At 41.0% G+C, this 22,579-nt stretch overlaps 1 protein-coding gene and 2 long non-coding RNA genes across 16 annotated transcripts in view; 1 reads left to right on the top strand and 2 right to left on the bottom strand.

Moving 5' to 3' along the window:
* Positions 1-10,469, top strand: part of ZFHX3 (zinc finger homeobox 3) — a gene marked incomplete at its 3' end in the record, with an annotated part of 1,354,624 nt that extends 1,344,155 nt beyond the window's left edge. For 10 of the 14 annotated variants that reach the window (XM_079907054.1, XM_079907056.1, XM_079907058.1 and 7 more), the window contains one exon: positions 3,896-10,469. In XM_079907054.1, coding sequence (XP_079763180.1) covers positions 3,896-5,538 — 1,643 coding nt within the window. Of the gene's footprint in view, positions 1-1,497 lie in introns of all 14 variants that reach the window. The other 4 variants (XM_079907050.1, XM_079907051.1, XR_013825252.1 and 1 more) reach the window with 3 other exon arrangements.
* On the bottom strand, positions 18-1,544 carry LOC307178667. The gene is made up of 3 exons (XR_013825254.1): positions 1,093-1,544; positions 862-997; positions 18-372 (listed from the first exon to the last, which is right to left on the bottom strand). It is a non-coding gene; the product is annotated as an uncharacterized lncRNA (long non-coding RNA).
* Positions 7,609-22,579, bottom strand: part of LOC307178670 — a 150,191-nt gene continuing 135,220 nt past the window's right edge. Inside the window, exons 3-4 of the long non-coding RNA XR_013825257.1 lie at positions 15,304-15,450; positions 7,609-7,736 (exon numbers count right to left, since the gene is read on the bottom strand). This is a non-coding gene — a long non-coding RNA (uncharacterized lncRNA). The remainder of the gene's footprint in view (positions 7,737-15,303; positions 15,451-22,579) is intronic.

Raw genomic sequence — 22,579 nt, 5'->3', positions numbered from 1 at the left:
TGATTCTCCCAGTATTAAATAGCCGCCCAATTAGCGCTTCTTCTATGGCTATCACACAAAACCTCTGAGTGCTGGCCTGATAGGAAGCTTCCCTTTTCAAGTTCTCTAACAGCAATAAAACCTCAGGTCCCTTCCACTGAGTCTCCCTAGAGCTGGAGTGTACACGACTCTTTGACTTGCCTGTTCAAGGATGGGGATCTTGTGGTTGGAACAGTCTCCTGAAACCATTCTCGTGCCTGGTGTTCAGTACCACCACCAGGGTGTGTGTGATAGGCGTCAACTTCAGATCCTGGGGTATTTTCAAGACAGCAGTTTCCATTATAGACCCTTCCATTCAGTCCTTGTGGGGAAATGCAGATCCCATCTCGATATCTGTTGAAAATATAAAACATTTGGTTCAAGAGAATTTAAATCAACTCTTTGCCTTCCCCTGTGGTCCCACCTCCTTTTTCAGAGACGTGCTCTGGCAGGAGATGCTACCAGGAAGATGCTCTCATATGGTAGAGCCTTACTCCTGGGGTTCTCTTCGAGTCAGAAATAGAGTGTTATGTTAGTGTTTTTTGTTGGTTGGTTTGTTTTTGGCTGCACCACGGGGCACGTGGGATTTTAGTCCTCCGACCAGGGATCGAACCTGTGCCCCCTGCAGTGGAAGCACGGAGTCTTAACCACTGGACCGTCAGGGAAGTCCCTGGTTTCTAAATAGACTGCCTTTGTACTGGAATGCAGTGACCAGGAACTCGTATTGGGCACTGTGGTTCTGAATTATGACATGTTTTAGTCCTTTAGACAGACAAAAATGTTAATGGTAACACCCCTTCGTTTTCTTCTGCCCATTTCCCTTTCTAATTCAGAGTCACGTACTTGGTAGTTATTTTTCCACTTCGTAGGGAGTGCCGCAGTTCTTTCTGTGTACCTCTCTTGTTCCTCCTCCTCTGCCCTCACCCGTCTTCTCTGAATCCAGCTGTCTTCCCTAAATTGGACTTTCACCTCCAGGATCCTGTGAGACGGAGGCAAAAGTTAGCGGGTCCCTCCACAGCCTGTGTTGACCAGTACACATTCACCAAAGGAGAGCCCCTCAGAGTGCCTCCTTACCTTCAAAACATGGCCCTCTTCCCGGGGTGGAAGTGGTTCTGCTGCTTCCCAGAGCAGCCCTGGTTTCTGGTTGAATTAAATCCAAGTTTTATAATTTTAGCAGTGTTTTACAGAACGTGAGGGCTACCTCATTCCAGATCCCAGTTTCTTATCCAAAGAGAAGAACAAGAAAAGAAAGCATTAAGATGTAGAAGTCGTTGCTTACATGTGTTGGCAAGTACTGTCACAGAATGATGCTAAAGTCAGCTAGACATAAGCCAAGAAAGAGACTATGGAAAGTGTCTGGGCACTGAACTTCACTTGCAGCCCAGGACCTTGGAAGAGGGGCTTGGGAAAGCCCAACATTTCATCATAATGTGAAAATATTAGAATCAAAATGTCTGATCTATTCCCCTTGTTTTACAGATGAGAAAACTGAGGCCCAGAGAGGTCAAGACCATTCAACAAGCTAGGGTAGGAGCCGGGCTCCCAGTGCTATGTACTCCTTCCACAGCACCCAATACGAGCCAGTCAGTCAACAGGTATATGTTTAGTGCTACTCAGGTTCTGAGCACTTAGAGTGGACTCCAGGTAGGAAGACAGATCAGCTCTTAATCATTCAAAGCAGCCAGGCCCGCCCCAGTTACCACCGTCTGACTGTACCGCAGCTCCCAGGAGCACTGCATCTGGAATTAGGAAAGAAAGAAAGAACGTGTGTTTAATACGTCAGGCCCGATGGTAAGCTCTTTCCATATGAGCTTCCATTTAAACCCTACATCCATCTGTTGTGGAAAGCTGCGGTTCCAAGCAGTCAACTAATAGGCCCGATATCACACGGCAGATGTGTGTCAGCCACAGTCCATACCTCGTCAGTCCGACTCCAGGAGTACGTGACTCAGCCTCAGGGGGATGAAGTGGCCTCTTTGGTTCTGATCTTACAGATAAGAAAACCAAAGCCACGGAATTATGGTGAGAATGTATTGAGCTACTTTATCTCACATGGCTAGTGCAGAGCCTGGTAAATAGCAGAAGTTCAGTACATGTTTCTTAAAATGGAAGCTCTCTTGTGCACTGTCAGTTCAAGGTAGAGGAAGTCAGTTCTTCTCTGGAAGCCTGATGCCAGAGGGATGGGGAGATCAATAGGCGCTTCCTTCTCTGCCCCACTGGTCATTGGGCTCTGCCTACAGCTCCAGCCTAACGCTTGGAGCAAGCCTGTTGCCTAGAAATAGACAAAGCCATGTCCCGAGTTGGAATTCATAATCTGCTTTGTGCCACTTTAACCAACAAGCCTTTACTGAGTTTTTCTAAGTCAGACACATCTTCTCCTCTGATTTCAGTCCCGTAAGTACATTCAGGAAATTGGATGACTTAATTTCAGTGGTCCCTTTCTGCCATTTTGGAAGAGTCAATTAATGATATTATGTGATGCTGAGGGAGGCATCCTCCTTGGCCATCCAAAAGTTAATGCCTGTTTTTGCTGGGACTGGCAACTTGAGGCAACCTTGTTCTCTTCACCCGAAATCTGAGTTTTTTTTTTTAATGCAGCGTGATAGCCCAGGGAATACTGCACCACTGGAGCTAGAAATCAACATTGTCTTCACCTGGCTTGGGCTTCAGAGTGTTTTTTCTCATGAAGACAGTGACTTGTTTGGAACCCCACCCCAGCTTTCTTGCTGAAGGTGGTCCAGATAAAGTAGTACATTTTGGTGTCCTCTGAAGAGGAGGGACGCATACCGTCTAGTGTCTTGGATGTGGTCAGTGCTGTCCTTCACCGCCACCTTGCTAGTCTTCATGAACCAGCAGCAGCCCTCCATCACCCTGAAACAAAAGATTTAACCCAGGAGATATGGGTCAGGGAGGAGGTCAGGCTCTGGGGCTGGGTGAAGGCTTTACAGGTAGTGGTAGATTAGGCCTGAGTGTGATTGAGGATGGGGCTGTGTCCTGCGTGCGCCTGGTGACATGGTCTGCCACCCGTAAGCAGTGGTGCCTGGGGTAGGTTGTGATGTCTTAGGAATTGCTGGTGCCAGCACTTTGACATTGCTCTTCTCCTCTTCCTATGGCTGCTTTCTCAAGCATCTGCAGTCCTAATCCTCCCCTATGTCATTCAGATAGGAGCAGGAGAAGAAAATGCTCATTTTTCCGGTGGACTACAGAATCCTATTCCTAGGTGGTTACATTTTTCAGCAGATTTGTTAAAGCAGATCAGCTGAGCCAAAGCAGTGCCACTGTTTACCTTGAATGGATTGTTTCCATTTCTTCCCATTGCTCCTCCTCTCTGTGCCCTCCTAAACACATCCATTCACCTGCAGCAGTGGAGGTCAGAGAGGCACATGTGTAGAGCCTGTTGTGTTTGTTCAGGTGGTCTTGGTGTCTGGCCGGGTTTCTTGCTTTTGCTGTCTTCCGCAGACAGCTTCTGGTGGGGCCTCTTGACTGTACTACTTCTGTGGGGCTTTTGATGAAGGCCATCGGTTCCGATGGGTCCCGGCTGGCAGCAGCTTGTCTGGGGGCCTCCAGACTAATTGCCTTGGGCAGAGTTGGGAGCGCAGCAGAGAAAACATGACCGAGTGAGATGGGTGTGGCACGTTGGGCAGGAAGGTGTTGGAAGTTGTTTACCTGGTATGGGAGCTGACCCAGGGCTGGGTCCGGATTAGAAATACAGGCTATCCAACCTGGGCCTGGCGGGAAAGCCGTTGGATCAACAGGATCCTCCAAGTTCAAACCTTGAGCTCTTAGACCCTGTGCCAGTGACACAGGTGAAACATCTTTAGCACTAGCCTCAGCACCCCAGACTGACACGTGATTTCTCTGTCTCCACTCCTTTCAGCTTTAACATCTCCTAAACCGAACTTGATGGGTCTGCCCAGCACAACAGTTCCTTCCCCCGGCCTCCCCACGTCTGGATTACCAAATAAACCACCCTCAGCGTCGCTGAGCTCCCCCACGCCAGCACAGGCCCCCGCGGCGACGGCCCCTCTGCCAAGTCCCCAACCGCAGCCGCCGCAGGCGCAGCCGCCGCCGCCGCCAGCAGCCCAGCCGCCACCCGCGCCGCAGCTCCCGCCACAGCAGCAGCAACAGCAACGCAAGGACAGAGATGGTGAGAAGGGAAAGGAGAAGGAAAAGGCACACAAAGGGAAAGGGGAACCCCTGCCCGTCCCCAAGAAGGAGAAAGGAGAGGCCCCCACGGCAGCCGCAGCCACGATCTCAGCACCGCTGCCCGCCATGGAGTATGCAGTGGACCCTGCGCAGCTGCAGGCCCTGCAGGCAGCCTTGACTTCGGACCCCACAGCGTTGCTCACGAGCCAGTTCCTCCCTTACTTTGTACCAGGCTTCTCTCCTTATTACGCCCCCCAGATCCCCGGCGCCCTGCAGAGCGGGTACCTGCAGCCTATGTACGGCATGGAAGGCCTGTTCCCCTACAGCCCTGCGCTGTCGCAGGCCCTGATGGGGCTGTCCCCGGGCTCCCTGCTGCAGCAGTACCAGCAATACCAGCAGAGTCTGCAGGAGGCCATCCAGCAGCAGCGGCAGCTGCAGCAGCAGCAGCAGCAAAAAGTGCAGCAGCAGCCCAAAGCAAGCCAAACCCCAGTCCCCCAGGGGGCTGCTTCCCCAGACAAAGACCCTGCCAAAGAATCCCCCAGACCAGAAGAGCAGAAAAACGCACCCCGTGAGGTGTCCCCCCTCCTGCCGAAACCCCCCGAAGAGCCAGAAGCAGAAAGCAAAAGTGCGGACTCCCTCTACGACCCCTTCATTGTTCCAAAGGTGCAGTACAAGTTGGTCTGCCGCAAGTGCCAGGCGGGCTTCAGTGACGAGGAGGCGGCGAGGAGCCACCTGAAGTCCCTCTGCTTCTTCGGCCAGTCTGTGGTGAACCTGCAAGAGATGGTGCTTCACGTCCCCACGGGCGGCGGCGGCGGCGGTGGCGGTGGCGGCGGCGGCTCGTACCACTGCCTGGCGTGCGAGAGCGCGCTCTGTGGGGAGGAAGCTCTGAGTCAACATCTCGAGTCGGCCTTGCACAAACACAGAACAATCACGAGAGCAGCAAGAAACGCCAAAGAGCACCCTAGTTTATTACCTCACTCTGCCTGCTTCCCCGATCCTAGCACCGCATCTACCTCGCAGTCTGCCGCTCACTCAAACGACAGCCCCCCTCCCCTGTCGGCCGCCGCCCCCTCCTCGTCCTCCGCTTCCCCCCACGCCTCCAGGAAGTCTTGGCCGCAAGTGGTCTCCCGGGCTTCGGCCGCGAAGCCCCCTTCTTTTCCTCCTCTCTCCTCATCTTCAACGGTTACCTCAAGTTCATGCAGCACCTCAGGGGTTCAGCCCTCGATGCCAACAGACGACTATTCGGAGGAGTCTGACACGGATCTCAGCCAAAAGTCCGACGGACCGGCGAGCCCGGTGGAGGGTCCCAAAGACCCCAGCTGCCCCAAGGACAGTGGTCTGACCAGTGTAGGAACGGACACCTTCAGATTGTAAGCTTTGAAGATGAACAATACAAACAAATGAATTTAAATAAAAAAATTAATAACAAACCAATTTCAAAAATAGACTAACTGCAATTCCAAAGCTTCTAACCAAAAAAAAAAAAAAAAAAAAAAGGAAAAAAAAAAGGAAGAAAAAGCGTGGGTTGTTTTCCCATATACCTATCTATGCCGGTGATTTTACATTCTTGTCTTTTCTTTTCTAATATTAAAAAGAAAAAAGAAAAAACTTAACCTTGTTACATTGTGTCCTTTTGAAGGTACTATTGGTCTGGGAAACAAGTCCACAGGGCCTCCCTATGTCTTTGGAGCTTAAACCCCTTGTATATTTGCCCCTTTTCAATAAATGCCCCACGTTGATAGCACAGAGGAGCCCGGCATGCACTGTATGGGAAAGCAGTCCACCTTGTTACAGTTTTAAATTTCTTGCTATCTTAGCATTCAGATACCAATGGCTTGCTAAAAGAAAAAAAGAAATGTAATGTCTTTTTATTCTCAGGTCAATGGCTCACACTTTTTTCTGTTTTCAGAATCATTGTTTTATATATATTATTTTTTTGGGGGGGTTTTTTTTTTTTTGGTTTTTGTTTTCGTTCCAGAAAAGATTTTTTGTTTTGTTAATTTAAAAACGGGCAGAAAGTATTTGAGAAAAACAATGTGAACTGCTTTAGCTTTCTGGGGATTTTAAGAATAGCTTTTCTGCTGAAGCCAATTTCAAGGGGAAAAGTTAAGCACTCCCACTTTCAGAAAAAAAAAAAAAAAAACAAACCCACACACAGAGTGTTGAGGACTTGTAGCTTAAAAAAATAAGTTTTAAAAACTGACTTTCTGTATTTATGATAGATATGACCATTTTTGGTGTTGAGTAGATTGTTGCATTGGAAATGAACTGAAGCAGTATGGTAGATTTAAAAGGAAAAAAAAAAACCCTTTTGTGTACATTTAGCTTTTTGTATGGTCCAGCTGACAGCTCCTCACTTGATGTTGTCTTGTTCATTCCTAGCAGATAGATTGCAATCCGTTGATTCACCTAAGCTTTTCTCCCCTTTGTCCCTTAATTCCACTTTCTCTTTCCTCCTCCCACCCTATAATCTCCCACTTAAGGTAGCTGCCTTCGTTTCTTAGAGGGTAGCTGCAGAATTATTTTATAAAACTAAAGAAAGAATTTCAAAGGGTTCTAGGGGTCATTAGGATCCTCACAGATTATTTTTGGTTGGGGAGTTGAAACTTTTTAAAGGCATATAATTCTAGTTACCTATGTCTGTTAGCCTTGTACATTTATTTTTTATTTATCCTTCCTTTGGTTTTTCTTTTCACCCTTTTTTTCCCCTCCTTGTTTGGTAGATGCTTCAAATATTCTTTTCCTAAACTAAAGCATTTGTTTCGGTTTGTGTAATTGGGCTGTGTGCTTTTCTTTTCTAAAAAAGTTTTTGGTTAGGGGTTTGGTTTCTGTGTTTTTGTTTTGTTTTCTTTCCTCTCTCAGAAAAAGAAATTTCATGCTTTAAATAAAATCCAAAGACACACCCTTTCACTGCTGAGGCAGAAAAAAGGGAAAGGGTTCTTGTTACTTGAGAATTTGTTTCTGATTTAAATAAACAAGACTTAGTTTAATAAAAGAAAGAGTAAAACAGAAGATTCCCAGGTTGTTATGTGCTTCTTCTGCAAGCAGAGAGGCAGCTGTTAAAGACAATTCCATATACCAAAAGACACACTTTTTACTTCAAAGTTTTGTCCTTGTGTTAGGCAGTCTGAGCAGCGAGTGATCCAGAGCGCAGCCAACAAAGAAGCAGATAGCAATGTACGTACAGAGAGCAAAAAAGGAACTGTGTGTGAGGCACTTGTGTTTATGTTAATATCCGTATTCCTGTAACACACAACACAACGCAACATACACCCTTTCTCATCTTAAAAAAGCGTCTGAACTTTGAAAGGAAACCTTTGTGCTGCTATAATGTAGATTTTGGAGACAAATAGATGCTTTGCTGTTTCACCTTCATAGCCAAACATCAACAGAAAAAAATCTCCCCTTACCCCGAAAGTGTGAAATCCTTCTCCCCTTCATTCTCTTCCTTATGTTTCAAAAGGGAACTTTGAAGACTGTGAATGCAGGTTCCATCTGGTCACCTTTCGGGCTTCTTCCCCAGGGCTGAAGCCACTCATCGACTTTGCAAAAAGACTGGAGCATTCCAAGATCTGAAAATGAATTTCTTTTTATTCTCTTTTTCTTTTTTAGCCGGGACTATTTTATTTTTATGAATTTGTTTTTAGTTTAATGAAAGAGTAGATCCTGAACTGTTGTATATATTTCTAACTAGGCTGACTGATGCACAGTGCAAATTCCTTTTTTAATTTTTTTTTTTTAAGTAGAAGTACTAAAGAATACCATCTAACTATTCATACCAGTATCCAGTCATAGCATAAGGTGTCAAAAACAAGTACGCAAAACATTTGCTGTTTTAACAAGCTATTTCTTTTAACAAGAATTCTTGTATTTCTCCCTGTGTTTGAGATGAACATTTTTAAATTTTGAAGTTGTACAGTTTTTTGTTTTCCATTATTTTATCTTGTTTGTAACTCTATGAAATATATATATATATATATTTTTTGCCATTTAACTGTTGTATGTTACTCTGTGTCTGTATCATATAGAAAAAAATTGTTTTTGTTTTTGGTTCTCTATGTGATACCAATTAACAATTTAACACTAGTTTTATCTGTCAAATTCTGCTAGGTCTTTTCTGAAAACTTTGTTTTTAAAAATGGTAACTGTTTGGTAATAGTGCAATTTCTATCCCTTTCCCTCCCCCCCTCAACTTTAAGTTCATTTCCTTGTAATTTTGCCACCCCTCCCCAAAGTGTTTTCTTTTTCCTTTCTTTTCTTTTCTTTTTTTTTGAGCTACCATGCCATCCTCCCTCTGTGAGGCAGAGTGACTGTCAGTGTTTTTGTTATGCCATGCCTCGACCTGTGGGTGTGTTCGGCAATAGCAAGGTGGTTGGGTAGACTGACTAAGCATGCTTCCACCCACCAGTGTTCCTCAGTGGGGTTATGTGAGTGTTTCAACCTGGAGTGGGTTGCACGCTTAATGCTTTCCTCTACAAGTATACTGCCCACATATACGTTCATTCAAAAAAAAAATTCTTCCCAGCGTTAACCTAGAAGTAGCAAAGCAGTCGGTGATGGTGAAGCTTAGAGGTCAAACATGAGCTAGTTAGATGTCTGTGGGCTGGCATCCACCATGGCTGTGACCAGTATCATTTACAAAGCATGAATTCACGACAACGCTCAACTGTTTAGATCGGTCCCACTCGGAGAATTTACTCCTGTCTGCTGCATAGTCCGTAGCTGAATAGGCTATCTCAAATTACTTTTTGAATTAGTTCTTCACCTCCATTGATACTTCTTGTTTTTGGTTGGTTGTTTTTTTTCTGAATCTCCACAGTGTGGGTTGGTGCCAGACACCAGTCATAGCACCAAATGGGCCCACAGAATGGGAGTTATTTCCTCCATCCTCCAAAAAGAAACTTAAGAAGGAAACACATACACACACCTACACATGCGTGCGCGCGCGCGCACACACACGCACACACACACACACACACACACGGAAAAGTTTAGGAAGTTCTATTTTTAATTAAAAGCTATTTAAAGAGATGAATGTGGCCAAAGTTTTACACAATTGAAAATAAGGTAACACAAACAGCACGTGTTTAAACCTGAGTTTATCAGGCATGGCAGGAAGTTGCAGGAGAGAGAGGCAGAGACCCAAGCCAGTGCACTTGATGTTCATGGACATATATTTTTTTTTAAATAATAAATTAAATTAAAACATTTTAAATAGAAGCATAAATTGAGTTGGTTGTTTGTTGGCGCTGAGATACTGCCCACTGTGAAACAAAGCTTTGACTAGTTTTTTTGTTTGTTTGTTTACTTTCTTCGGAGGGGAGGGGGGCAAGTTTGGGTAGGAAAGAAAGCATACATGAACGTGACCCTGAGGTGAAGAGGTATATGAACAGCCTTTGCAGTGTACAAAAAAACAAAAAAAAACAACAAAAAAAAAAAACAAAAAAAAAATAGAGCAAGTGAAACCAAAAATGATGTTCTTGGTGTTTTTCTATAATGTAGTCTTGTTAGCTTTTTTGTTACTGTAACAATGCTGATCTCGAACTGTACCAAAATACATGGAGACTAACAGAACCACATGGAACTTTCAAACTGAAAAAATTTGTCACAAAAACTTTGTTGTCATAGTTAAGTTGATTGTAGATGGTAATTGAATATACTCCTTTGAAAATATTTCATCAAGTATGTTTCCTGCTCATTGTGATACATTAAAAAAAATATGAGCAAAAGTTCTTGTCTCTGTCACCAGAGTTTGTGTGTGCATGTGTGAGAAAGAGGTTGATGGCTGGCAGGGTGTAAGTCTGAACAGTATCCTGAGGTTGTGTGGCCAGGGACACTTACTCTGAGGTACACAAGCTCTTTGGTAATTCTAAGTGTCCTTGTATCTCCTGGTACTCATGAAAGTGCAGGAAGTTTTGGTGATGGTGCTGACTAGCTTATTTGAGAAGGGTAAGCCTGACAGCTTGGATGATGTTTGGCCCCAAAGAGCCCTAATAGCATTTCTACTTTTAATTCAGATGTTTATATGAGAATTTTAGATACCTGGGACAACCACAAGCAAGGAAGTTTTGCTGATGATGAGGAAAGAGGTAAGTTTAACTTCTCTGAAATGGGAATTAGATCCAGTGTTTATGACGGAAGGATATGAAAGGTGAGTTGAATTAAATGGATGATTGACTACATCTCCCTTTCCTACCAAAGGATTTTTTAAACCCCTGTTAGAGCAGAATTTGAGATAAGAACAGTCTTCAAAACAGTAATAGCATTAGTAATTCCTATATACAAGAGGACTTGGTCCTCTTACCAAAAACCCTCCCTTACAGCAGAAAATGCATGACATTCATTAATAGTACATTCAAGATCAGGCCCAAAGGCCTTCCATTCATCTCTAATTTATAGCCAAAGCCCATAAATAATTTACACAACTCTAGCAGTAGGCCTGGATGGCACTGCAAGCTAGCTGTGTTCTTGCAAGGTCTGCAGCATCTGCCCTCAGCCAACAGGAGTCTTTTCTACCCCAGAGGTTGAGCTCTGAAACCCTCTTCTATTGGCTTAGACAGCCATTGTCCACCAAGTCTTTTTTCTTAGTTCCTGCAGCAGGCATTCAAGAAGCAGCAGTGACCCTATTAACTCAACATTTCAAAGAATTCTACAACTGGTACAGGCATTACTAGAGCTCAGAAAGGAAAAGTTGGTTCCCTCACTGGTAGCTGGAACCTCTATGCCAAACAAGTAGTATCACTGTCCCTAATAAAACCCTGCTCTTTCCCCAGGCATTGCACCATTCTTTTGGGTGTTCCTGCAGAAGCAGATGGCTTCTACCTCAATGTGTTTTCTTGGCACACACTTATGTCACTGATCTTTCTTCTGACCCCATGAAAAGGTACAGTATAATACTTGTTCAGACCCAAAGCCACATCTGCCTTTCTAGGCTATAATTATTTTAGGGTCTGGCAGGATCACACCGAAATGTTTTAAATGGAACTAGTTTTGCAGCAAGGTTTTGCTGCTTCAGCTCTTTGGAAGAAGGTGACTACAATTCAAATTCTTCTTAAGATAAATTTTTAACAAGAAAATAAGCACCTAAATTACATCGAGAGACGGCTGGGTAAGGGACTCTTTCTGTTACTGAAAAAGCTTTATACTAAAGGGAAAAGAACTCTTCCAGTCTGGCTTCAATATCATGTTCATGTGGCTATTAGTCTCCTTGGAATTAATAGTTCCCCCCCCCGCCCGCCGGAAAATGTGAAACGGCAACATCTTAGTACAGCTGGCTGATATGTGTTAGTAGGGTAGCTGTTTCTAATTTTGATTTAAAGAAATGTCTGGAGTGCCTAGCCCCTGTTATAGACTAATGACCTTACAAATCTCACTTTTAACAAGTTTTGACTTTAAATTACAAGAGCACAAGCAGTTTAAGAGTCAAGCTGAAGGATGAGAAGTTTGCACCTGCTGCTCTGCAGCCTTAATTACAGGAGGACAGATGTGCTTGCTCAGTCTCTGTACATTTCTGCTGGGGGTGGACCAGCCAAGGCTCTGGCAAAACTTGCAAAATTAGTGCTCTCAGGGCCATTAAAATAGACAAAGCTTTCCATTACCTTTATTTCACAGCAAAGATGATGGGTATTTCCCTTCCTCCTTCCCTTCCCTCCTCCCTCCTTTCCTTCCTTCCTTCCTTCCTTCTTCCCTTCTTCCTTTTTTTCCTCTCCTCCTTCCCTCTTTCATTCTTTTCTTAACTAGGGGCATATATTTTTTAAATGTCTTTTATCATTTAGCTTAGATTCCTCTCAAGCTATCTTCTCGAGTTTTTAAATTCCAGATGAAAAATAAATTTGTTCTTTATCCTTTATGATTGCTTCATTTCTTATCTATATGGACCAAAGAGACTGTTTAATCCAATTTAGGGATCCCTTATTAATATAAGAATGCAAGCTTTCAGATGAACTGTTTTACTCTTGGGGCAAGATCCCTTGGCCTGAGAAATGAGTGCTAAGAAACAACAAAGAGTAGCAAGTGACAAAGGCATCAGTAGACATTCTCTGCTTCCGTAACACCAAAAGCTGCTTTGGACACTCACTCTGCCTTGCCTTCCTATGCTCAATACACTGCTCTTTCCAAAAGCCCCCTTACACATTGCTGCTGTCTTTTAGACCCCCTCTGTAATGCTTTCTATTGGCTTGACACTTAAAATATTTTGTGAAGTTGTGTAAAATTACTTCTTGCTGCTCAAAATGATCTATAAAGTAGGCAGAGTAGGTGACATTGATCCCAGCTGGTCAGGAGAGTGAGGTAATGAGTGAGGGGAGAAGGCACTGACCGTGCATTCAGCCTCTGTCCAGTGTTCCTTCTCCCCACACAGCATTAGGAGAGTGGTCAAGAGAGCGGGCTCGAGTCAGACTGACGGGGCTCCACCACTGTAACATGGATTGCATTATTACTCCCACTGTAACATGAGGATAAGGGTACCTGCTTCACAGGTTTCTTTTAAAGATTAAATAAGTTAATATCTGTAAAATGTTTCAAACATTTCCTGGTACATACTGAGTACTGAATATCTATTGCTCCTATTATTGTCAGTATTAACTCTCCACTTCTTTGCTGTAGGTCTCTTGGAATCGCAGCTTTTTTTGTTGTTTTTAAATTAATTAATTAATTAATTTTTGGCTGCATTGGGTCTCCGTTGCTGCGCGTGGGCTTTCTCTAGTTGCGGTGAGCGGGGGCTACTCTTCATTGTGTGCAGGCTTCTCATTGCAGTGGGTTCTCTTGTTATGAAGCATGGGCTCTAGGCACACGGGCTTCAGTAGTTGTGGCACGTGGGCTCAGTAGTTGTGGCTTAGGGGCTCTAGAGTGCAGGCTCAGTAGTTGTGGCGCATGGGCTTAGTTGCTCTGCAGCATGTGGGAACTTCCTGGACCAGGGCTCGAACCCGTGTCCCCTGCATTGGCAGGTGGATTCTTAACCACTGCGCCACCAGGGAAGTCCTGGAATCACAGCTTTCTAACCCTTGCTTTACTTCACAGAGGGTTTGGGGACTTACATAAGTTATATAAGTCAGTCCCATCAAGCCTTTGCCATAAGTTTATAGCTGATGTTTCCCTGTCTGTACATATCTCAGAGGGTGTAGAGATTTTTCAGGGTGTTTCTGCTCATGAGTTGTACAGGAGGACTGTACTGAATCTGTGCTTCAGTCTTCCCACGTCCAACTTCTAGTGATTAATTTGGTCAGAGAAAAGGATGGCTTATAGTTTGCTTTTGTTTGCAAGAATAGACATTCCTGCCTCACCATGCCTTGGCGGGTGAGCACTTAAATGTCTGGGTTTACATAATAGAGTAAATGGAGTAGGTTGTGACAATCTGCTCACTGCCATTGCCTGTTTTGAGGTGGTTTGAATACACAGGTTGGGAGCAGCAGTATCTAAAATGAGACTGTGAGAGTGAATGAATTGTACGTGAAACAAAATTGAAAGAGGAAATCACCAAAGGAATGCAGCAAGAGGATCGTTTTACCCCAAAACATGGGAAGAGCTTTTAAAAATACTATTGTTCTAGTAACCTGCAAAATAAACATCAGGAAGAGGCATGGGAACAACTGAGTAAAAACTACATTAGCCCAGAGAAAAGGCTTGAGTATAGCCTCTGCATATATGAACCCATCAGTGACACAGGCTTTAGGAAGCTATGGCTCTGTGAACTTTCTCCATTTTTAATCAGAAACGGTGATGGTACTGTAAATAAGATTGCTGATACTGGTATGAGAGGGCTGGTAAAGGCTATGCAGTATGACTGGTGAGTCATTTTTCCTTTTCTCTGAGGATAATAACATATAAATGAAGCTTTGGCATATTGCCTGTAGATAGGATATTATCATACAGTACCTGCCTTTGATTTCTTTGTTATATGGTTCTAAGTTTGATGTTGTTTGAATACTTTTCAAAGTCTGATTTGCATTCAGCTGAACTTGTTTCTTTTAGTAAAGATGTTGCTCCACTGTTGTCTCATTCGAATTGTTTCTAATAAGAAGTCTGCTGCCATCCTTATTTTTTAATGTACTTTTTCCCTCTTTTAAGATTTTTTCTCTCTATCACTAGTTTTATCGCATCATGTTATGATGTGCCTTGGTGTAGTTTCATTTATGTTTCTTGTGTTTGGGATTTGTGGAGCTTCATGGATCTGTGAGGTACTACTTTTTGTCAAAATCGGAAATTCTTCAACCATTATTTCTTCAAATCTTTTTTTTTTTTTCTGTCTGCTTCATTCCTTCTCCCCTTCACCTTCAGGGATTCCAATTATATATGTATTAGATCATTTTAAGTTAACTCATAGCTTACTGATGCTCTGGTTTGGTGAGGTTTCTTTTTCGGAGGCAGGGCACTCTTTACTCTGTGTGCTTCTTTTTTTTTTTTGGTAGCCCATACAGGGAATGAATGTGTTTCATTTTTGACCTTCCATGTCTCCACTTAATTTTTGAACATATCACATACAGTTAAAATAACTGCTTTACTGTCATCCTCTGCTAATCTATGTAAGTTCTAAGTTGGTTTGATTATTTTCCTCATTATGAATTGTGTTTTCTTGCCTCTTTAAAAGTCTACTAATCTTTGATTGGATACCAGTTATTGTGAATTTTACCTTGTTGAGAGCTGGATATTTTTGTATTCCTAAAAATTTCCAGTTTATTCTGGGATGTGCTTAAGCTACTTAAAAACTGTTTGACCCCTTCATATCTTATTTTTAAGTTTTGTTGGGCAGGACCAGCACACTAACCAAGAGCCAATTATTCCCCATTACTAAAGAACAAAACTTCTGAGAACTCTACTCAAATGTTCCATGAACTTTTTCTGACCCTGTATGTGCATCAGGTGCTGTTCCCTCTTACCTTTTGGGCTGGTTCTTTCTCAGCCTCAAGTAGTTTCCTAACATGCATGCACTGGTCAGCACTTTGCTGAATAATCATGGAGGACCCTGTGAAGATCTCCAGAGGTCTCTCTTCTCTGGTACTCTGTCCTGCAAATTCTAGCTGCCTTGCTTTCCCCAGACTCACCTTTATCTCCTCAGCTCAGGGAGTCTGCTGGATTCCACCTAGGTTCCTCACCCTAAGTTGTAACTTTAAGGCAGTAGGGTGGGATAATCAAAGGGCTTACCTTATTTGGTTCTCATCTCTCAGGGATCACTGTTCTTCACTGTGTAGTGTCCAGTGTCTCAAGAACCATTCTTTAATACATTTTGTCTTGTCTTTTTAGTTGTTTCAGCTGGGAAAGGTACATCTGGTCTCTATTGCTCCATCTCAGCTGAAAGTAGCAGTCAAATATAGTTTTTAGGTATATATGGTAAGAGTCCTGCATACCTTTCTAAGTCGCTACCTATGCTTATGAAATTTCCCAAAAGGTGTGATTAACTTAGGAGCCTGATTTCCCCAACACACTTCCCTGAACATGACGGATGCTGACTCACTCTTAGGATCAAAGTTTGAAACTGCTTCATCCTTTTGCTTAATCACAGTGATGAGCAGTGAAAGAAATGTAGGTAAATGCATAATTCTGGCCACTTTTTGCCTTGCCATAATGCCACATAGAGTGGAAAAACCAGTTGTTAGGTTTTGAAGTTGTAAGTCAGCCCATGAAGCAGAGGTATGACTGACAATAAAACACTATTTCAGCTCTTCCCCCTTGATATAAGGGTTATCACTGTTCATAAAGGTAATTCAAGTAAAAAAGAAACACTTTTATTTCAATGACGTCCTTCACGCAGACCATTTTTCAGGCTAACTAAATGTGGCTCAAGGAAATCCAATAACTTGGAAGTGTGGTTCTTACTCTGAGATGAATTCATTGCACTCAAAAGGCTTACCTTATAAGTAACACACAAGAATGCTAAAAATCTGGCCTCAGCAGACACTAGTCATTCGTGTGAAAGTCAACTTATATTTGTTTGTTATGTTTATTATTTTGGTAGAAATTTGATCCTACTTTAAATTGGTAATATAATAATACATCCATGATAAGTGAAAAACTTAAGTGTTAACTCATTACCTGCTTTCAAAATTCTCAAGATTTGTTCCAGGGTACCCTTCCCACTATGCTTATCTGCAGATGATCTGCTCCACTAACACCAGTCTACCTTCCAAACACACCCTGTACTTTTCCCTCTATATTTAAAGCCTTAGCTAATGTCATTCACTAGATGACATCTATCTCATCACATCTGTCCAGTGTCTTTTCTGAAAAGATCAATGAAACTAAAAGCTGGTTCTTTAAGAAGATAAACAAAATTCATAAACCTTTAGCCAGACTCATCAAGAAAAGAAGGGAGAGGACTCAGATCAATAAGATTAGAATGGAAAAGGAGAAATTACAATGGACACCACAGAAATACACAGGATCATAAGAGACTGCTACAAGCAACCATATGCCAATAAAACAGACAACCTAGAAGAAATGGACAAATTCTTAGAAAGGTACAATCTTCCAAGACTGAACCAGGAAGAAATAGAAAATATGAACAAACCATTCACAAGCACTGAAATTGACACTGTGATTAAAAAACTCCCAACAAACAAAAGGTCCAGGACCAGATGGCTTCACAGGTGAATTCTATCAAACATTTAGAGAAGAGTTAACACCTATCCTTCTGAAACTCTTCCAAAAATTGCAGAGGAAGGAACACTCCCAAACACACTCTATGAGGCCACCATCACCCTGATAACCAAAACCAAAGATACCACAAAAAAAAAAGAAAGAAAATTATAGGCCAATATCACTGATGAACATACACACAAAAATCCTCAACAAAATACTAGCAAACCAAATCCAACAATACATTAAAAGGATCATACACCATGATCAAGTGGGATTTACCCAAGGGGCACAGGGATTCCTCAATATCTGCAAATCATTGTGATACACCACGTTAACAAATTGATGAAGAAAAACCACATGATCATCTTAGTAGATGCAGAAAAAGCTTTTGACAAAATTCAGCACCAATTTATGATAAAAACTCTCCAGAAAGTGGGTATAGAGGGAATCTACCTCAACATAATAAAGGCCATATATGACAAACCCACAGCTAATATCATACTCAACAGTGAAAAGCTGAAAGCATTTCCTCAAAGATGAGGAACAAGACAGGGATGCACATGCTTGCCACTTTCATTCAACATAGTTTTGGAAGTCCTTGCCATGGCAATCAGAGAAGAAAATGAAATAGAAGGAATCCAAACTGGAAAAGAAGTAAAACTGTCGTTGTTGGCAGATGACATGATACTATACTATATAGAAAATCCTAAAGATGCTACCAGAAACTACTAGAGCTCATCAATGAATTCGGTAAGGTTGCAGGATACAAAATTAATACACAGATATCTCTTGCATTGCTATACACTAACAACAAAAGATCATAAAGACAAATTAAGGAAACAATCCCATTTACCATCACATCAAAAAGAATAAAATACCTAGGAATAAACCTACCTAAGGAGGCAAAAGACCTGTACTCTGAAAACTGTAAGATAAGAAATCGATGACACCAAAAGATGAAGAGATATACCATGTTCTTGAATTGCAAAAATCAATACTGAAAAAATGACTATACTACTCAAGGCAATCTACAGATTCAATGCAATCTTTATTAAATTACCAATGGCATTTTTCACAGAACTAGAACAAAAGAATTTTAAAATTTGTATGGAAACACAAAAGATCTCAAATAGCCAAAGCAATCTTGAGAAAGAAAAATACAGCTGGAGGAATCAGGCTCCCTGATTTCAGACTATACTACAAAGCTACAGTAATCAAGACGGTATGGTACTGGCACAAAAACAGAAATATACATCAATGGAACAGGATAAAAAGCCCAGAAATAAAACCACACACCTATGGTCAATTAATCTATTACAAAGGAGGCCAGAATATACACTGGAGAAAAGACAGTCTCTTCAATAAGTGGTGCTGGCAAAACTGGACAGCTACATGTAAAAGAATGAAACTAGAACATTCTCTAACACCATACACAATAATAAACTCAAAGTGGATTAAAGACCTAAATGTAAATTGGACACTATACAACTCTTAGAGGAAAACATAGGTAGAACACTCTTTGACATAAATCGCAGCAAGATCTTTTCTGACCCACCTCCTAGAGTGATGAAAATAAAACCAAAAATAAAAGGGACCTAATTAAACTTAAAAGGTTCTGCACAGTGAAAGAAGCCATAAGCAAACGAGAAGACAAGACACAGAATGCTAGAAAATATTTGCAGATGAAGTGACTGACAAGGGATTTATTTCCAAAATATACAAATAGCTCACACAGCTCTATGTCAAAAAACCAAACAACCTAAACAGAAGATGGGCAGAAGCTCTAAATAGACATTTCTCCAAAGAAGACATACAAATGGCCAAAAAGCACATGAAAAGATGCTCAACATCAGTATCAGAGAAATGCAAATCAAAACTACAAAGAGGTATCACCTCACACCGGTCAGAGTGGCCATGATCAAGAAGTCTACAAACAATAAATGCTGGAGAGGGTGTGGAGAAAAGAGAACCTTCCTGTATTGTTAGTGAGAATGTAAATTGGTACAACCATTATGGAGAACAGTATGGAGGTTCCTTAAAAACCTAAAAATAGAACTACCATATGATCCAGCAATCCCACTCCTGGGCATATATCTGGAGAAAACTATAAGTAGAAATAATATATGTGCACCTCAATGCTCATTGCAGCATTATTTACAAGAGCCAAGACATGGAAGCAACCTAAATGTCCATCGACAGAGGAATGGATAAAGAAGATGTGGTACATATATACAATGGAATATTACTCAGCCATAAAAAAGAATGAAATAGTGCCATTTGTAGCAACATGACTGGACCTAGAGATTATCATGCTAAGTAAGTCACACAGAGAAAGAAAAATATCATATGACATCACTCGTATGTGGAATCTAATTTTTAAAAACGATACAAATGAACTTATTTACAAAACAGAAACAGACTTTCAGATATCGAAAACAAAATTACCAAAGGGGAAATATGGGGGGAGGGTAAAATCAGGAGTTTGGGATTAACACACACACACTGCTATATATAAGACAGATAATCAACAAGGACTTACTGTATATCACAGGGAACCCTACTCAATATTCTGTGATAACCTATATGAGAAAAGAATCTGAAAAAGAATGTGTATATGTATAACTGAGTCACTTTGCCTTACACCTGAAACTAACACAACACTGTAAATCAAGTATACTCCAATAAAATTTTTTTAAAAATTGGTGCAGCCACTATGGAAAACAGTATAGAAGTTCCTCAAAAAATTAAAAATATAACTACCATATGATTCAACAATTCCAGTTCTAGGTATTAATCCAAAGGAAGTGAAATCACTATCTCAAAAAGATATCTGCATCCCCTATTCACTGCAACATTATTTACAACAGCCAAGACATGAAAACAATCTAAATGTCCATCAACAGATGAATGGATAGCGAAAATGTTATGTATATATACAATGGAATATTATTCAGCTATAAGAAAGACGGAAATCCTGCTATTTGCAACAACATGGATGGTAACCTTTAGGGCATTATACTAAGTAAAATAAGTCAAAGAAGGACAAATATCATAAGATCCTACTTATATGTGGAATCAGAAAACCAAACTTAAAGATACAGCAAACAGATTGGTGGTTGCTAGAGGCTGGAGGAGTGGGTGAAATGAGTGAAGGTGGTCAAAAGGTACAATCTTCCAGTTAGAAGATAATTAAGCCCCAGGGGTGTAATGCATAGCATGGTGACTATAGTTCTGTTAACAATACTGTATTGTAAATTTGAAAGTTGCTAAGATAGTAGATCTTAAAAGTTCTTACACAAGACAAAAAACTGTAACAGTGCGTGGTAATGGATTTTAACTAAACTTACCCTGGTAGTCATTCTGCAATATACCCATATATGAAATCATTATGTTGCACACCTAAAAACTAACAATTATGTTGCACACCTAAAAAGTATGTCAGTTACTTCTTAATAATAACAATAAATGAATACTGATGGTATAAAAAATAGCTGTGTAATTTTTTAAAATACATAGAATTTAAATACACAACATTAGCATTTAGGTCAGAAGAGGGTAAATGGAGTTAAAATCCTTTATACTTCTTGTATTGTCCATGAAGCAAGTGAAAGTACTGATCCCCATTAGGCTTTTGTGTGTTAAGAATGGTTTTAATTTCTTTAAGTTTCATGTATTTATGCATTTGTAGTCAATATTCAAAATATGACACAGGAAGAGCTGAATGTTCAATCAGTTCAATAAATGGTCTATAAATTGAGAAGGCATTCTTGCCATAGAGGAGAAAATCAGCATTCAGAAAGAGAAACAAACATTTAAGTTTTTAATTTTCATAACTTCGTTAGCAAAATAAAATACACCCACTAGCCAAACCTCAAACTCTAGCGCCTTCAAAAAAAAAATCCTTGAGTGCTACAGACTTATTTTTAAGTCAGATCTACTGAGGTATAATCTACACACAGTAAAAATCATCCTTTTTAGGTGTACAGTTTTATGAGTTTTGACAAATGTATATGTTGGATCACCACCAAAAATCAACATATAGGATATTTCCATTACCCCTGAAAAGTTCCCTCCTTTGTTGTCAGTCCTCTCCCAATCCCCATCTCAAGCACCACTGATCTGTTTTCTTTCCCTATAGCTTTACCTTTTAGAGAAGAATGTAATATAAACAGAAGTATACAGTAGGTAGCCTTTTGTGTCTGGTTTCTTTCACTAAAGGATAAGGCTTTGGAGATTCATCTATGTTGTTAAATATGTCAACAGTTCCTTTTTTTTTTCATGGAATAGTGTTCCACTGTGTGGCTATACCCTGATTTAGTTACCCATGCACCAGCTGATGGATATTTGGGTCTTTTCCAGTTTGGGACAATTTTTAATAAAGCTGCCATAAACATTCATGTGCAGATCTTTGTGTGGACATATGTTTTATTTTCTCTTGAGTAAATACCTAGGCATGGGATTGCTGGGTTATATGGTAAATGTAAAATATAACTTTATAAGAAGATACCTCTGGTAGACAGACTCTAAGATAGCGGCAATTATTCCAGCCTCCTAGTATTTATGCCCTGTGTAATACGATTCCCTTGAGTGTAGGTGGAACCTGCTTCTAACCAACAGAATATGGCAAAAGTGAAAGGATGTCACTTCCATGATTATCTTACATAAAATTTTAACTTTCGTCTTGCTAGCAGACTTCCTCTATTTATTCTCTTTCTTCTTGGTTCTGATGAAGTAAGATGTCACATGAATTAGCCCATTAGCAAGAAACTGAGGGCAACCAACAGCCAACAATGAACTGAGGCTCTCAATCTGATGGCTCACAAGGAATTAAATCCTGCCAACAACCACATGAGCTTGAAATCAGATCTTTCCCCATTTGAGCCTCAGATGAGACTCCAAGCATGACTGACACCTTGACTGCAGTCTTGTTAGAGACCCTAAACAGAGGACTCAGTAAAGCTCAGCCCAGAATCTTGAGTCATAGAAACTCTGATATCACACGTGTGTTGTTTTAAACAGCTAAGTGTATATAATTTATGTGGCAATTGATAATTAATACACTGCCGGTTTTCTAAAATGATAATACCAATTTACATTCCCATCAGCAATGGGAGTTCCACTTGCTTTGCACACTCACTAGTACTTGGTAGTGTCAGTTTTTCTAAATTACAACCATTCTAAAATGTGTGAACTGGTATCTCACTGCAATTTTGTGTTTCCCTTATGACTAATAACTTGGACTATCTATTCATGTGCTTATTTGCCATCCATCTTTTTATTTTACTAACATTGTATTTTGAAGACCAGAGCTTTAAATTTCAAGACAATTTGTCAGTTTTTCTTCTGTGGTATGTACTTTCTGTGATCCAAGAAATCTGTGCTAATCTAAGGTCACTTTAGACTTTTAAAGACTTTCTCCTACATCTTCTTTTAGAAGTCTTAGAATTTTAGATTTTACATTTAAATCTATGATTCATTCTGAGTTATTATTTTTGTATAGTATGTGAAGCATGGGTTTTGGGGTTCTATTTTTTTTTTTTTTTTTTTTGCATATAGATGTCGAATTGTTCCAGTACCATTTGTTGGAAAGACTATCATTCCTCCATTGAATTACCTTTGCATCTTTGTTGAAAATCAATTAACCATATATGTGTGGTACTATTTCTGGACTCTATTCTGTATCACTGATCTCTATACCTATCCAAATCGACACTGCATTGTCTTGATTACTATAGCTTCTTAGTAAGTCTTGAGATCAGGTACTGTAAGTCCTCTTTGTTCTTCTTTATCAAAATTGTCAATTCCCTCTAATTTGATGTATATGGTTCAATATCATACCCAT

Source organism: Stenella coeruleoalba, assembly GCF_951394435.1.
Source record: "Stenella coeruleoalba genome assembly, chromosome: 20".
Taxonomy (NCBI): Eukaryota; Metazoa; Chordata; class Mammalia; order Artiodactyla; family Delphinidae; genus Stenella; species Stenella coeruleoalba.
This window is presented reverse-complemented; position numbering and strand designations above follow the sequence as displayed.